We start from the raw sequence: 18,604 nt of genomic DNA on the forward strand, positions 1-18,604 counted from the left end.
ACTGAAGAAGCTGCTCAGATGAGTAATGACGTCTTCAATGATTTCTCAGTCCAGTCCAGTTGTTTTACAATTACTTATACTAGATATACCTATATAGACCTGGATGATTGAAAATCTTCATAGTCATATATTTAATATTGTTCCATATAAAATACTCATTTTGCTCAGAGCCTTGTCTCAGGATTAATCATTAATCCCAAGTAAAAGTTATCACTTTTTAAATGTTGTTTTATCCTGCGTGTAAAGACAATGTAAACCCTAAAAACAAATGAATGTACAATTGCTCAGAGTGCTCTGTGAAATAATTGTTTTGTAGTTACAATTTAACACAATTTAACAAATATGAAACAACAGCGCCTCCTAATGGTCATTTCAGCAAACTGTCTACAGTAGGGAAAAATAACTAAATGTTGCATTTCCTCTGCTACCTGTAGTGATTTGTGTCCAGCCCATTAGACACAGGGAGAGGCTCAACTGTGCCAGAAGATGTACAGTATCCGTTGCACAAATGCTGTAGTCATTCTCATGCATGTTGACTTGCATAAGCAAATCGACTGACACCAGGGTCAGACTGGAGCCTTGGGAGCCCACTGGGTCTGCAAATGAAGGGCCCTCATGGAAATTCCGAGAGGCCCCCTCCAGACCTCCAATTCCCAAGCCTGGAGCATTCATGCAAGAATACGTTGCACCGCAGGACATGTTCAGCTCTTTATGGAGCAGCTGGGGGAGCAGCACTGGGCCCACAGTTTACTGTCTCACTATAATAAATAAACAATGTGACAATCCCCACTCAGTTTGTGTCTCACAATAAAAAATAGGCTGTGCAGCACTCTCCCTCATTTTTTTCAGCAATCAGCAGTATAAAAAGCAACTTGAGATCAATAAAAAAAACCCCACAAAAACAATACATTTGTTCACCTAAATATTAAAAGGTGCTTATATTTACAATCCTTCAACTGTAATTTTATGGGAATGTTCAAGTGGATGCCCTAAAGTTATTGTTTGAATACAATTCCCAGTGTCACCTGCCAGCTCACTTGGTTTGTATGTTTTATATTGCTGGACATTTGTGCCAAATAACTTCATTGCTGCTGGTCAGAAAAGAAAAAGTGACATGTGACTTCTACATTTTTTTTCTCATAAATTATCAAGAAATAAAGTTCTCTGTGATTGTCAGTGAGCCAAGTGAGTGAGACAGAAAGACAGTGTAAAGGTGTATTGGGTTGGAGTTTTAGACCTTCTCAGTCTTTAAACATACAAGTCCCTTGGATGAGAGGCCTAGTAAAGAATATTATAGCACACTGGGAACCTCTAGTGGCCAAACAGAGGTACAACTATAACTTTTGAAAAATTATCCCAGAACCGTATACGTTTATTTCACATATTAAAAGTCAAAAATTACCCCGTTATACCGCCTAACGCATTTCATGCTTACCTAGTACTTAGTCATAGGCAATCTCTAACAAGTTAGCTTCTTCTATTCCTTAAATTACTGCTCTCGAGAACCCTCCCCACAATAAAACCAATCACAGTTCAACACATGTTGCTTCTAACGATTGTTCAAAGCCGGGTTATTGGCTCAATTTGTCAGTTGTTTAACATCACATGGTTTATATAATATATAATCCATGTTACAGGGTATTATAGAAAACAGTATAAATTATACAAAGTATAGTCTTAAAATATTATGTACAGTATAGCAAGTTACATCAAAAGTATAATTTAATCCAAGTGGCAACCTGGTTTGTAAATGGAATATCCAGTATACTTCTCTTTTGCGCAATTTTGTCAGAAAATCTCTTCCTCTAGTACCTAGTCTAATCTTTTCTATCCCTTGTATGGACAAATATTTTAGATTACTCTCATTACACTCTGCGAAATGTCTAGTGACATTTGTTTTGTTACTCAGCTTAATATTTTTTATTTGGTTAATGTGTTCTCTCATGCGTTCTTTAAATGATCTGGTAGTGCACCCCACATATCACTAGTACAAGTGATGAGGTAAACAATCCCTTTACTACAGCAATTAATATATTGTTTAATCCTATATGTATTCTTAGTTACTGTCGAACAGAATTCTTGTGACACCTTTATGTAGTTGCACGTAACACAGTGGCTATGTCCGCATTTATAGCAGCCTCTAGATTTTAAAAAATCTCCTTGTTTTCTGTGTTGTTTTTCTCTATATATAAGCTTGGAGACAAAAGGTCACCCAGAGTATGTGCCCTTCGCACCACATGACTCACCCCTGGGGCCAGTGTATTACAGAAATCCTGATCCGCATACAGGATCGGCAGAAACTTCTTTATTACATTTTTATACTGTCTGCTGAATCTTGTAATAAAAGATATTTTATTTCTCTCATATGGTTTTTGTTTTTTATTCTTTGGAAACAAAAGGGAACCCCTGTCGGTGTTTCCAGCTTTTTTATAAGCCTTATGAATGATCTTACTACTATAGCCCCTTTCTTTAACCCTCCCCTTCATATCCTCTGCGACCATTTTATATTCCCCTATGGTTGTACAGTCCCTACAAGACGCAGGAAGTGACCGGTAGGGATTCCAGCTATCCGACTCCTTGGGTGACAAGAATGTGCATGTAATAATGTGTTTCCACTGCAAGGCTTGCGGTAGATCGTAGTATTCACCTTTTTCGATACACCCCTTAGTTTTATGTCTAAAAATTCTGTTTCCGTTTTAGAGAAATTATCTGTGAAATGTAAATTCAAATCATTAATATTTATTTTTTGTACAAATTCCCTAAACAGCTACAATTTCAGTTAAAGGAGAAGGAAAGGTAATAAATAATATAAATAATTAAGAATTATCTGAAAAGTCCATGTAAAAGTCAATACTAACATTTACTGACTGCTGCTCAGTGTCCTATGTTTCCTAAAGCTGAAGTATCCTCAAGCCTTTTAAACTAGAGTTACATCACATAATTCCATTTTTGCAGTCTACCACCCTGGCCCCAGGCAAACGTATGTGCCATATGTCCTAGTGTTTGGGATTAGTAATTAAGCAGGAGGAACAATGAGCAGAATGGGGCAAATGATGTGCCTAACTAAGATGGCGGTCACAAGTATACAAGCATACAGATAGGTTCCAGCTCTGAATTCAGGTGTATTATAATCTGTTTTAGAAAATGTATTGTTTATTCTTTTTATGGAAAATGTTTGAACATCATTTCCATGGATTTGCATAGACATACTGTATGTATGGGATTGTCAAATAATCAAGTCAATTTATTTATTTTATTGCAAACTCAATTAAAAAGAAGAAAGAAAAACACAGAATTTTAGCTCAACATTTACAGGCCACAGTGGCAGAACTACCGGAGGAGCAGGGGGTGTGAGCGGGCCAGGGCCCGCACCCCCTCAGGGCCCCCCGGCAGTCCGTGCGCCACATACAAATGCGGCCAAATGCGGCCGTACGGAGGGGGCGGGGCCCGGCTGCGCATCATGCACCAGGGCCCGCCCCCCTCTAGGATCGCTACTGACAGGCCAATATGTTGCAGAACTTTTCCTTCAACCCTTCTCTTTGCCATGTTTTTGAATCACACTCCACCGAGGCGGGAAGCTTCTAGGGGTGTGGCTACAGATATAGGGGGGTGGAAAGCCCAGAGGGGGGCTCTGTGGCAGAAGCCTTGGTTGACCTCTTGGCCTACGGTCTGACGCTGGCTGTTGGTGCAGATAAAAACTTGAACTTGTTACTATACCTTTAAATCTTTATACAAGTAGGTCCTTAAATGTGAATTATTATATTATAGAATGTAAGTTCAATACTTATGGTATCTCTTTTAACACCTGTGGATAAAAAGATTTAAGTCTCACAGATCGTAGATTCTATGATCTACAGCACTTCCAAGTTGGGGAGCAGAGGAGTAGCTGCCGTTTATCTTTAGGATGTTTTATGCTGGTACTTTACAACATTTGGGTCATATAATGGGGTAAAATGCAAGCTGATTGAAATGCAAATGATTTTCAGTAATTTCATAGAAAATTCTTCATTCAGCAGTTTGCAGCAGAAAGGAGTATTTACCCATTTTGATTTTGTCATTATGCTGTAGTGTTTGAAAATGTGTTGCTGGGAGTTTTTAATCTATAGATGTCAGAATTCTCGATACAATTATACAAACTTGGTACTGGCTCATTTGAGAGACATGAGGCTTTCCAAATTAGTTTAATTTAAATGTAAAATATTTTTCTGGTATGAAGCCCTATATCATAAATAAAAATTTGCAATGTTTTGTTTATTTAGGTACATGTATGGGATCCATTATCTGGTAAACCATTATCCAGAAAGCTCCAAATTACTGAATGTCTGTCTCCTGTAGACTCCATTTTATCCAAATAATCCAAATTTTTAAAAAAGATTTCCTTTTTCTCTGTAATAATAAAACAGTAGCTTGTACTTGATCCCAACTAAGATATAATTCATCCTTATTGGAAGCAAAAACAGCCTATTGGGTTTATTTAAGTTTACCTGGTTTTCTAGCAGACTTAAGGTGTGAAGATACAAATTATGGAAATATCCGTTATCCGGAAGACCCCAGGTCCCGAGCATTCTGGATAACAGGTACCTGTATTCAGAGCTGTAAATATTTTCCCAGATGTGGAAATTCAAAAAAAACTCATGTAGAAAGCTCAGGTTCTCCTGGGAAAAATCAATGTATAGTTTTTCTAGGTAAACTTAATCCTCTCCCAGGAATAAATAGAGACAGTGCAAAATGTTCAAAAACAGCTCGGCACTTTGTGCAAATGAAACGGGACATTATGCTGGCGCTTAAAGGGTTATTTGTGTGTTGGTCCTTTTTTACAGCAATCAAACAAAATAAACAGAATATCCGTTGCATTAGTAGTTTTCCATGAAGAGGATGTTTATTGTAAATCTTTACCATTTCTAGTACAAAATGAAATCCAACAATAAAGATGCTCTAACAAACGGCAGAACAAAGAAAACAAATAAATTAGAGCCTGTACAGTGTAATGTTGCTTTTAATACACAGTTATTGTGCAATTGTGGCTGAATTAAACTATAAATAATATTAGTGGTTGGTTAAATGTATCAAATTTAAAAACATCTTTGAATCTGACTGTATTTCCAAGGTCCAGTAGTGCTCAATATAGTAGTTTACTAAGCTCAATTATTAAAAAAAAAAAAACCCAATGGAGTAAAAATGTGTCTGACCTGCCCAGAAACACTTAGGGGCAGATTTACTAAGGGTCAAATTTCGAAGTTAAAAAAAACTTCGAAATTCGACCCTCGAATTGAAATCCTTCAAGCGAATAGAAATCATACGATCGAACGATTAAATGGTACGATCGAATGATTCAAACGATTTTTAGAGATTGATCGAAGGATTTCTATTCGATCAAAAAAACTTAGAAAAGTGCTGTGGAAGGTCCCCATAGGCTAACATTGCACTTCGGTAGTTTTAATTTGGCGAAGTATGAAGTCGAAGTTTTTTTAAAGAGACAGTACTTCGATTATTGAATGGTCAAATGATTTTTACTTTGAATCGAAGTCGAAGTAAATTCGAAGTCGTAGTATCCTATTTGATGGTCGAAGTATCCAAAAAATTACTTCGAAATTCAAACTTTTTTAAATTCGAAAATTGACTCGAGCTTAGTAAATCTGCCCCTAAATTAACTTGAACTAATAAATCCATACTGCTAATTTTCAGGGTCACTTTAGTAAATTATGAAGCAAATTGTACATATAAGCCCCTCTGACTGGTTGCAAAGCCCAGGGCTGTTACACAGACATATATATATATATATATGTCATATACGAGTCTTTGGCTCAAGTTCACTCATTTCTCTCTGTAAAGGAAGAGAGGCAATACAGAAACACTTTACAGATTATGTGCACCTTCATGTTACACAGTGTACAAAAAACAGCTCCAGTGCAGGCTGTGTGTGTGCGATGGCAGTTTTATTGAGCAAATGTACTACATTTCCCCAATATATTTGCTTTGCATTTCTGAATTTCCGTTTGCTCACATACCTGCCTCACTGGAATCAATACTTGTAAAAGACAACCCAGATCTTTTGAGGCATTGTTTTGAGTAGAAACAAATCATAACCGTCAGGAATAGGGTATCCATTTCATTGAGCCAAGAATTCTTAATAATTAAATATTCATACATATTTAATAGTATTTTTGGAATGCCACAACGTTTTTGCTGAGCCAATTACCGTTGTGAACATACATATGAACCATCAGGAATTAGTGGAGAAAAGAATGTTTAAAAACAAAAGTTCTACAATCAATGAGTTAGGCAATAGGCATTGTCATATCATTAGTTCCATGCATCTGCCCTCAAACAAACGGCAATATAAAGTAGACTCTCTTTACACAGTATATGTTTTAAATTAAATCAGTAAATATTACAGTTTTGCATTTCCATCTAACATATTGGCAAGCCTTCAGGTCTGTTCTCCTCCAGGTCTGTTAATCAGCTGACTTCTAGAAACATGGTTTCAGGAGTCAGAACCAGTAGTGCAGAGTTATAAATAACTTGACATTTTTGGAAAGCTGCTAAGAATTTGACTGCAGAAGGCTTTGAATCAGTTGTGACCAACTGCCACGTTAAAAAAAAAAATAAAACTTTGATACTTTCCAGTTATCTTCCTATGGGTAATATCTCCAGACAATCAGAAAAGTGTTAATACTATGATAACATCATAATAAATCTACCCATAAGGCTGTTGCTTTCAGGGTTTGTTTGCTTTTCACATTTCTGGCCATGGTACTGAATACAAATACATATTTTAAGTCTTTGTATTATTAATACAAAATGCACCTTTTTGCCAAAGGATAAGGCATGACCTCTTTCAGCTACAAGGCTGTATTAAATGATGAATAAAAGAAATACGCTATCAGATTATAAAGTAGAAACAGAGGAAGGATTTCAAGGGTATCAAAGCCCTGAAAACAAAAGCCATACATTTAGCAGAACATAGGTATTTATTGAACAATTCAGAGCAAGTACTGACAACTGGAACAATTACTCAGTAATGAATGTCCCTGTGTCTAGTTCTATCCCCAGTTTTATGGTGATGCACCTTGGGGTGGGGGTGCCGTTTGCTATGCATGACAACATGCGAGACAGTAGTTCAGGTCAGTGTTTGCTACGCAAGGAGCTGCCATACAGTCAGAAGTGATTACCAGCTCTAAACAAAAAGGTACATAAGTTAAAACTTACATATAACTAAGCCTTTAGTCTCCCTTTACGCTTAAGTAATTAAAGCAATATAAAATATATAGATGCTTTAAATGACATGTAGCCACACTGCACAGAATGTCATGGAATCCATTACTGCTATAGTAAGAATTAATCAACCACAGGCCACGTTGCACCTCAGATGAGACCTTAATGTTTTCCTCTATCTAATAGACCTACAGTAATTATGCATGAGGACTGCTATGCAATGTTACCATCACCATGCCATCATTTAGATATTGTGACACTTACATTTGATCTGCATGCAGTTTTACATGATGTACTTTAATGCCGTTTTTACAATAGTCTCATGAATCTAGGCCAAAGCATAATAACGGAAGAATAACAGTGTAAACATGGTTCTGCTTCTGCTTTTTTGTACTTTTCAGACTCTGATCAAAGCTGTTTTTCAGATACCCTATAGCAGTGATCCCCAACCAGTAGCTCGTGGGTAACATGTTGCTCTCCAACCCCTTGGATGTTGCTCTCAGTGGCCTCAAAGCAGGTGCTGATTAATGAATTCCAACCTTGAAAGCAAGTTTAATTGCATAAAAACTAATTATAGTCCCAAGTAGAGCCTCTTCTAGGCCAATGGCCAATCACAGCCCTTATTTGGCACCCAAAGGGACTTTTTATGTCAGTGTTGCTCCCCAACTCTTTTTACATTTGAATGTGGCTCACGGGTTAAAAAGGTTGGGGACCCCTAGAGAATGACAGCAGCTAGCTGGTAAACTCAGTGGTAGGTTAGGGTCCATCATTAAGGTAAGAATAACTGCAGATCAACAAGAAAAGAAAATCCAGGATCAATATACTAAGCTGGTGGCATTCACTGGTCAAACATCTTATTAGTTGCTATGGATTAAAGCTCCTGGGCAAATTTAGTAGTTTTTATTACATATGGGGGTTGGTGGTTAGACTTAATGAAAAAGTTAAAGATGTTATCTATTCTAATTTCTGCACTCAAATGTTCTTGGTGAGTTGCAACACCCCATTATAAGTAGGCACTGAAGCCTTCTATTTGTCACCAAATAATTATTTTGTTAAAACATTCACACAGGCACGTCCAATAACCTGAAACAAATAAGAAGCATGCGGATATTTGCCTGCATATATGAACCTTGAGTGGTACAAAAGAAAAACATACTGGGGTAGGACGTCAGATTTGCAGTTTGGAAATCAAAGAGTCACAGCAAATCTGTGCGGTTAGCAAGTATTTGCTCAAAGCAGCCCTAGAATGGCACATTCAGTTCACTTTTGATACTGTGTACAAACAGCGAGTGTGTCATACGCCTCCTTTTAACTGTCCTAAAAACAGGACAAAGCATGCACTTTATCTATTATTTCATTATTAAGTATAAAGGCAGGCCACTAGTTGTACATGGTAACCATTGTTCTGGCCGAGGAATACAGTTAGATGTTAAAAAATACAGTCATTGCAATTTATAGCTTCAGTTCCAATTGTCTACTGAAATTAAGACAATCCCCATTATCAACATCTCACTGCTCCTCGTGAAAGAAGGACAAATACCGTATATTGCTGGATAAAACCGCAGAAGTTCTCTCTTGTATATGATTGTTACAACATGCAGCTGCTCATCCATTCTGAGACAGAGAGGCAAGCACTAACCCACTGTACAATTAATGGATGGATGGAGTAACTCTGCTGCACTACTGAATAGTCATTTTAACAGGGAAACTGTGTAACCCCATAATACTTCTGCAAAGAAGCCAAAAAACTACTTTGTATATAAACTCCCAAAAAACATCATTTAGCATTAAATAAATAACACACGCACTCACAGAGAGGAAACAAACATTTGTCTTTTTAAAGAAGCAGCAATGCTTCAGCTTCATCGACATCTGAAGATGAATTTTTCTATGTGTTTTGAAAAAGGAATGATTACTGGCATGTGTATGTGCCAACAAATGAATTCCACCCTTTGATATTACATAGCCTGGTCTGAATGTGCCAAACACACCGACTGCCTCCAGTATGAATGTGCCAAACACATCAAGACTTTGCCTTTCAGCACGCACATGTTGTCTAGCATTCTTAACTAGTTTTCTATTTAGTAAGCTAGTTGATACAGATATAATTAATTAGGAGAGAGAGTCACTGAACTGAGTGTTTTATTACTTCTAAAATCATCTTTTTTTTCTGCCTTTGTTCTGGCAAACTTGCCATCTGGCCAAGCAGATACAAAGTACAATTTAACCCTCCATCCTTTTCTGAACCAGAAGACTTTTTCATATGCAGGCTATGAAAATATAGGATTTTTTTCAACATTCAAATTTATATATATTTATTTTTGTGAGTGTATGTTATTTACCCTATAACTGCAAATCAGTTCTAACATTACTGCCTGACCTGAAACTGTAAAAGCTATTTGCCACATTAAAGTGTGGAAACCCTCTAACCGCAAACCATTGCTTCTATTCTAGTAGCAAATCAGTAGACAAGCAGTAGTTACCTAGTTTGATAACTTAAAAAAAAGTTACACCTTTTATAAAGCACAGTCTTTTTTTAAAATATCCTTGGAATGTGGTCCTGAATGTGATCTACTGGATAATGTTGGGTCTCAGACACTAGCTTTGAATATACAAGACTCTGCAAGAGATGGCAGAAATAATAAAGATCATCCATTAATGAATGAAATATATAGCAGAAAAGTCATACAAGGGCAGGTTTTGTAAGTATAATCTTGCTGATTTTGGTCATTAGTCAACTACTTGGGCTGTGCCGCTGCCCAACATACATCTGGCAAGAGAAAGCGATTTTCACAGGCTCAAATTTATCACAGCAGGTCTGTGGCTCCTGGAACAAGGTGAAGATCTTGAGACGATGTAGTCACCTTAAAGGTTTTCTTTAGGTCATTGCGGCCAGTGTCCGGATAGCATTTCACACAGATGATCTGCATCTCCTTGTCAAGAGCTGTGTTCTACAGATAAATTAGACATGTAAAAAGCTTGATAATGAATGTCACCTTACTAAACAATACTACAAATATCTATGTACGCATGCACTACAGAGAAAAGGAGAAGTAACCGACTAGTTATAAAAAATTGGCAGTCACCTGCTCTACTAATAAAACTTTTTAGTGCTGTTCAGTTTGTAGAAACCCATCAAATGCCTTATAAATATATAATATGCTTATATTTAAATTTGCCAATAGATATAGAGTAGAGGTGCACAGAGCAATTTGTGAACTTGATATTTTAATGCGGTAACTGAATGTCATAGAGACACTCTGATCCGTTTTTGTCATTGCAAAAAGTAGTTTTATTGGCTCAAAAGGTAGACATCAATTCAGGGCAACATTTTGGGCCACATTGGGCCCTTTATAATGCTTTATCAGGCTTGATAGTTGGCCATGTGTGTCCCAAAATGTTACCATGAATTAATGTCTAGCTTTTGAGCCAAATAAAACCCCTTTTGGCAATGATAAAAACTGATCAGTGGGCTACAGCAATTTTGGACTTTCATACTCACTAAAATGGACAATAAGAAAGGGTGGGAAATGCAAGTGACAGCAAAGGCCTAGTATGATAAAATAAGCTAGGAAATAGGAGCATATCTATGGAGATTGTGTACATATAGGTGTACATGGAAGGCTATTTTCCTCTTGCATGTTCCATCTCTCCTCTATCACTACTTAACCACCGCAAAAACGTAATCCATCATTTCTTGCCCAACCTATATGGCAAGAGGAGATTCAAAGAAGTTTAACCAAATATGGCAGGTAAACAACATGGTTCCAATCAATTCTCACATGTTGTAGTCTTAACACCTGCAACTTAAACCAGCCATTAAAAACTAAATACATTTTAATATAGTACAAGGGAAACTTTCGGATTGTCTGATGCCTCCTCCCCTCTTACTTTTTATTTACATCTATTAGTCGTTCTGCCATTTTCCACCACTTTCTTGTTCTTACTGATTTATGTATTTATGGTTTAAAACCCACATAATACAGCATTAAAATATATCCTAAACCTAGTAATGATGTGGCTCAACAGTGCTGTCATTTTATTAATGATTGGAAAATATTAAAGATTACACAGGGTTGTACTTAAAGGAATTTTTATAGCTCTCTGCTTGCCATTGAGCAGCATAGACTGCTGTGTGTGACATTGAGATACAATCCAGTCCATGAAAATGTTGTAAAATGTCAGCTAACTGATCCACAAAATAGGAAGAGTTGGACAGTGCTGACTTGTGAAACACATGCAAACATTAAAGGTTCCACACAACAATACAGTTTCTTGTGAATCTTTCATTATTATATGATCTTAATGGCTTCTGATTAAATACTCTAGTGCAGTGATCCCTAACTAGTGGCTCTTGAGCAACATGTTGTTCACTAGCCACATTGGATGTTGCTCCCAGTGGTCTCAAAGCAGGTGCTTATTTTTGAATTTCTGGCTTGGATGCAAGTTTTGTTTGTATAAAAACCAGGTGTACTGCCAACTTGAGCCTCCTCTAGGCTGCATGTCCACATATGGGCTAGCAACTGCCAATCACATCCCAAATTTTGCACCCCTAGGAACTATTTGCATGATTATGTCGCTCTCCAATTATTTTACATTGAAATGACGCTTAAAGGTTTAAAAGTTTGGGGACCCCTACCCTAAGGGCTCTGCTCCACTACACTAGAAGTCTTCTCAGTGTGTGTTAATCAGTTGAATAAATGAATTAACAGTAACAAAGTGATTTCTAATATTCAACAATTAATAGACCTCTTTAGCTCTGAATAATAACTGTGTGCAGTTTCATTTTGGTAAGGATGGATAACTTTATCAGTTGGTCAATCTCTAGATTTCTTTTAGAAATGCATTTTAACCCCTTTAAAATAGAAGGTTTTAGTTCTATAAAGAAACACTACATGACTGTTACTTCTCCTTCCCTCACATTGAACAGGTTACAACGTTGTGCACTGGTGCAGCACTCAAAGTATTGTGGATGCAGTTAGTACATACCGTTGTCGTGGACCTAGGCAGAAGGAAGCAAGGAAGATGTTTGGAAACAGCAGTAATGGAGGAAAGAAGCAAGGAATAGAAACTATGCTTACTAAAAGCAGAATCAACAGCATAAACACTAATTCCAGTGCAACACTATATTTGTAAATATCATTTCGGCATAATACATATCAATCAAGGGTTTTAACAAAGGAAAATCAGACCTACTTACATTTTGCTTCCATGTACATTTAGCAATTGCACAGTTACATTTCTTATATTTTATCCTGCACTATAAAACTTCACTTCGTTGACTGTCTGCTTTCATAGAGCTCAGCAGTGTCATATCTGACATTCTTTTAAGTAGGGAGTGGGTGTGTATGCACAACCACTGCCAATTATTTACTGCAATTCCTGCTTTTAGGAGATGATAATCTGGAATTAAAGTTGGAAGAGTGAACTGATCTGGAGAAGATATTTTTTGAGACAAAAATGGATGATCGTAACCCTATAAAGTATCTTATATATTCACTAGCACAACTGTATTATTTCTAAATACTGTAAACTCTTTCTCAGGATAACACGGCACCATCAAATCTAGATCTTGCTTACAGTACCGTATTTATGTATATAGGCAGCCGAGGGCCCATACCTAGGATGGCAGCTTTAGGAGTTGTGGCCCTCAGGTACTGACATATTTAAAAATATAAAATGCCAAAAAGATAAAACCCACGTATACAACTATTAAAAGGAGAACTCGCTAAAAATGTTATATGAGTTTCATCTCATTCTGAACTTACTATTCCTGTTCACCCTCTCGGAGTATATTTAAAAAAAAAACTCAGCAATCAGGCTTTCTTCATGCAAGAGTCAGATTTCCATTGACTGTTAGGGCTAATACATCAGTGGGGGCCTTTGCCTAGAAGATATATTAAAGCTCACTTCTTCAAATTACTAGATCCAGCATCAGCTAAAGTGTACAATGTTAGAATTATTCATCTTTTCAGTATATCAAATTGATAATGGAGATGTAATCAGAGAATGTTATATCTGGAAAATAACTCTAGACAGTTCAAAAGCCCAGTTATGGCCATTTAATCCCACCACCAGCAAAGAATAAAGAGCTTTGTGCAAGAAGTGAGCTAAGATAAGATACATGCAGGGCTGCTTTTATAAAATGTCATCTTTTATACCACTTCACTCCACCAAGCTCATCTCCACTCGCCCCACAATGTAAGACATCAGGTTCAGGGGTTCCCCTTCTTATAAGTCAAACTCAAACTGTAAAATGAAATGCAAACATGGTCATCTGAAAAATGTATCAACTCCAAACCTTTTGCAAGTTAACGTAGCTAATAGCTATAAATCTACTACCCATATAGCAATGGACTAGTACAGGTTGATTAAGCACTTATTGCTTGACTATGTTAATTGCATGGGGCTAAATAGACAATCTGCATGGCTGCAGAAAAGCATCTAAAATTGGAGTAACTGGAGAATGAAGCCACCATAAGCCAAATGTAAAATATGTGGCCATATGTTCTGCTGTCCTCTCCTAAACCAATAAAATGAGTAGTTATTTTACAAGATACGAATCATATACTGTGCTTTTAGTATATGACTGTAACACAGTGGTGACTACAATCGGTACACTTAGGGGCCCATTTACTTAGCTCGAGTGAAGGAATAGAATAAAAAAAAACTTCGAATTTCGAATGTTTTTTTTGGCTACTTCGACCATCGACTACGACTTTGAAACGAATGATTCGAACTAAAAATCGTTCGACTATTCAACCATTCGATAGTCGAAGTACTGTCTCTTTAAAAAAAACTTCGACCCCCTAGTTCGCCAACCTAAAACCTACCGAAGTCAATGTTAGCCTATGGGGAAGGTCCCCATAGGCTTAGCAATCTTTTTTTGGTCGAAGAAAAATCGTTCGATCAATGGATTAAAATCCTTCGAATCAAACGATTCGAAGGATGTAATCATTCGAACGAACGAATTGCGGTAAATCCTTCGACTTCGATATTCGAAAACGGGCACGTGGCTTTATCAGGCAGACAGACAAGTATCTAATAACTTCAGGACTTCAGTCATGCTTCCACTATGCTCCATATTATTGTAAAACAGTAGAAATAGTAAGGAATGCAGTATGGCTTTTGTGCAGAGGAAAAAGGTTAACATTCCATGAGCAACCTAAAAGTTTTACATCCATCTTGAATAAACTGTGGAGTCAAAAATAACATTTGTGGTGCTATCTGATGTACAATATGTGATTTTTAACAAGCGAAACAAAATACAATATTAAGTTAAACTTTTATCTTGTACAGAAATATACAGCCTATTAATGGGAATGGGAAAAAGACTGTACTATAAAAAAGAAGGTATTTTAATCTAATTGATTTGAAAGTTTTAGGTTTGCGTCAGGTCCTATGGCTTGTGATCCTTGGATCTTCTAATAGTGGATGACAAACAGGAGGATTCTAGATAATGGACTGTAAAAACAACCGGTGGATCATTAATAATATCCCTGTTTTACTTAAGAAGTGGATGGTTTCTTTACTAAATTGTTCAAATATAAATGGCCGGAGATGGGGACCAAAATAAAACTAATGTATTAAAGGTGTGTAACATGCGATGCCTGCCATTTTAAGCACATATTCTGTTTAATCAATGAAGCACTGAACAAACTTACCATGATCACAGACACTGCAGCTGTAGTGTTGGTCTCTTTAGGTAGAGAGTTGAAATGCTGTTTCAGTTTACCTGTCACCTCGACCTGCATATTATTTCCCTGTGATGCATCATCCTACAGTATAAAAAACAAAGGAAACCTACAATGTTTGGAGTAGAGACAGAATGTGTTGCTTTCCTAGGCAGGGCAAAGACTAAGGGCCAGGCCACACAGGGCATTTTGGGGAGATTTGGACGCCTGGCGACTAATCGCCTCATTTTTGCGGCGACCAATCTCCCCAAACGCCTTCCCTGAATATGAGCAGGCTAAAATTAAAAAACGCCGGCGCTTATCACACGCAGCGATTCGTTTTCCGAAGTCGCCCGAAGTTTCCTCGCGAGGCAACTTCGGAAAACGAACCGCTGCGTGTGATTAGCACCGTCATTTTAGCCGGCGCATATTCAGGGAAGGTGTTTGGGGAGATTGGTCGCTGCAAAAACAGGGCGATTATTACAATATGTTTAACTCTGGGCTAAGTGCACCAAGGCCATCTAAGTCCTGCTTTTATCAATTGGCAGCTATGTGTGGTGTAATATTAAGAACATGGAATGCACATTTCTAATCACCCACACCACACTAGTACCAGTGGCAGAGTTCCAATTGCCAAAGCTCCGTACACAAAGCAGTTGTGCCAAGTCCTGGTTTAGTGCAATCACCGGCAAACACAAAAAAAGCCACAAAGCATATCTCTGACAGCTGTGCTTGTGTTTTCTGGTGCTCTTCCATGCGTCCATCTTCTGCGTCCTCTGTAAACTGACTGAGAGATCGGCAATTTCCACGTAATTCCGTGCATGCCCAGTTGCGCAAACCGGCAATCTGCTCCAACTGCGCATGCGCAGAAATACCGATCTCTCAGTTATCTTACCGAGGACGCATAAGATGGACGCGTGGAACAAGTTGATTTCTCCTTTAAGTTAATTTTAAGTATGTTATAGAATGGCCAATTCTAAGCAACTTTCAATTTGTCTTCATTTTTTCTTTCTTAAAGTTTTTAAATTAATCTTCCAACTTCTTCTGACTCTTTCCAGCTTTCAAATGGGGATCAATGACCACATCTAAACAACAAATGCTCTGTAAGGCTACACTTTTATTGTTATTGATACTTTTTATTACTCATCTTTCTATTCAGGCCTCTCCTATTCATATTCAAGTCTGTTATTCAAATTTGCTGAAATTGCAAACTGGAGAGCTGCTGAATAAAAAGCCAAATAACTCAAAAACCACAAATAATAACAATTGCAAATTGTCTCAGACAATATATTTTAGTTGTAAATGTGGTAGGTGTTTCCTTGAATCCACAGATTATGAATTGCTGTTGACTGGATAAAGTCCTGTTAAAGGCTGTTTTATTTTTTTTTGCAAACTAACAAATACGGTTTGCCCATCAGGAGCTTTATGTCCAATCAAGGGCTGTTCAGACCTAGAAATCCTGCAATCTTTGTGAATGTTTTTGCAGCAGTGATTAGACCATATTCCGTATAGGTTACCATTGCATGGTCACCTTTACTGTAGTTCTCATCAATGCCAGCCCTTACACTATAAGAATTAAATACAAAAGAGAGATTATTGCAGAAAAATTTTCAGGGGGACAAATCTCAATAATACAATACTAATACTGGGTTCCAGTCATCTGTTGCAGTTCCTTCATAGTTATTTTCTTTAGGGTTTTAAACATTCTGTTAAAATCCTTAAAATGCCAATATACACCTGTATTTAAGAGGAGTTACATGAATTAATAGCGTTAATAGGGGTTGTCTTGACAATTCTGCCTATTGGTTTACTAAAAAAAAAAAAAAAAAGTTTTGGTATATGATGTACCAAAAAAACCCACACCTTTTTCAGGTTACAACCTTGTAGGCTCTTAAAAGTAAATGCAGAGAAAGAAACATTATTTAATCAGATCTCCTTCACAATACATACCCCACTACTCCCCTGCGGCAAAGACAACAGAAATAGGAAAGGGCTCCTTTACAATTTATTTATAACCGAACACAGCTTATTCCAGGGGAGGGAGTGAAAGTATGGATGCACTAATTCAAGAACTGGCTTGAGATTCAGCAAAATTCTAGCAGGATTCAGAATAATCAGAATACCAAGTATTCAGCCAAATGCATCTGAACCCTTTTTCAATTTTTTTCTTTACAATTTATGCAGTTTCTCCCTTTCGCTATTTAAAATGTGGATTTAGTGCAAGTGAAAGAAAGAGAATAGAGTTAAAACAAAATATTCCTAATGAATCCTTTTTACAGCAAAAGTAAAGAAAATATACCCGATTCAGGGCAGAGCAGAATATAACTCTACTCATGTGTATATTACCAGTTTAATGTCAGGATCGGACATTCCTTCATATATATATATATATATATATATATATATATATATATATATATATATATATATATATATATATATATATATATATATATATATATATATATATATATATATATATATATATATATCCTTCATATTTATATATATGTCTCACTTTTCACTTTGAAAAAGGCTGTCGTATCAGCCGAAACGTCAGTAATTGTCCATCAATTATGACCATTTATTACTCTTAAGACCTGTGAGTGCGATCTTTAATATTTCCATGGATTCTACTTTACCGAGGACTGCACCCAGGCATCGGTGACCCTATTATCGTGAGTGCCGGTTTTTCGCACTACTATATATAGTATGTATATATATATATATATATATATATATATATCTATACACTAATCTTTGTTTCTTAGCCTTGGGTCCCCAAACTCGCAACACCCTTCAATATACTGTATTATCAAACATTCACAGATGCTAGTTATTTGAAGTACAGCAACATAATGGGGCCCAAGGGTAATTAACAGGGAGTTAAATAAAGCATAACAATTACAGAACTTGAAAAATAAAATACACTGAACATCACTAATGATGGGCGAATCTGTGCCTCGAAAAATTTGCGAAACGCATTGAAGTCAATGGGCGTCAAAATAATTTTGACGCACATCAATTTTGACATGAGCATGAAATGCATTAAAGTTAATGGGTGTCCAAATAATTTTGACGCGCAACAATTTTTTCTTTGACTCGCAGGATTTTTTGTCTGCAAATTATGGCAACCATTTCACGCATTAATTTGATTGTGGTGAAATGCGGAAATTGACAGCAAATTCGTGTCTGGCAAATTTATTCGCCCATCACTAATCATCACCATGGAACTAGTTAAAAGGTACAAGCTGATGAGATTACTTACAGACACCCAGGGATGTGAGAGAATTTGCTCAGCTGTATATCGTTCTTCTACGTTTACCTGTAGCATACAACTAATCAGTTCCTAGAAAATGAAAAATAAAAAAATCTATAAACTGATAGCCTAAGGGGAACATATAGCACATTTGACATCATTTACCATTAGAAGGAACATTTTTCAAAAAACTTATAAAAAAACAATAATAAAACTGCTGTTAATATTTAATTTGATGGAAAGAATGAACCTATACAGTTAGTGGCATGATACGACTTGCAATACAATGACAGCAAATACACAAGGGCCATAAAATACAGGTATAGGATTCATTATTCGAAAACCTGTTATCCAGAAAGCTCTGAATCACAGGATGGCCATCTCCCATAGACTCCATTTTAATCAAATATTTTAACATTTTAAAATGGATTTCCTTTTTCTCTGTAATAATAAACCA

The 18,604-nt window shown here is 36.8% G+C and overlaps 1 protein-coding gene across 4 annotated transcripts in view; it reads right to left on the reverse strand.

The window, feature by feature from the left end:
• Positions 1 to 7,826: 7,826 nt before the first annotated feature.
• LOC108699412 (serine/threonine-protein kinase DCLK2) overlaps positions 7,827 to 18,604 on the reverse strand; it is a 67,454-nt gene continuing 56,676 nt past the window's right edge. The window contains exons 15-18 of one of the 4 annotated variants that reach the window (XM_018231499.2): positions 18,157 to 18,237; positions 14,880 to 14,993; positions 12,205 to 12,217; positions 10,005 to 10,166 (exon numbers count right to left, since the gene is read on the reverse strand). In XM_018231499.2, the coding sequence (XP_018086988.1) occupies positions 10,153 to 10,166; positions 12,205 to 12,217; positions 14,880 to 14,993; positions 18,157 to 18,237 (222 nt within the window). In that variant the 3' untranslated portion in view covers positions 10,005 to 10,152. Of the gene's footprint in view, positions 10,167 to 12,204; positions 13,465 to 14,879; positions 14,994 to 18,156; positions 18,238 to 18,604 lie in introns of all 4 variants that reach the window. The other 3 variants (XR_001932776.2, XR_001932775.2, XM_018231489.2) reach the window with 3 other exon arrangements.

The sequence above is a fragment of the Xenopus laevis genome, chromosome 1L (genome assembly GCF_017654675.1).
Source record: "Xenopus laevis strain J_2021 chromosome 1L, Xenopus_laevis_v10.1, whole genome shotgun sequence".
Classification (NCBI taxonomy): Eukaryota; Metazoa; Chordata; class Amphibia; order Anura; family Pipidae; genus Xenopus; species Xenopus laevis.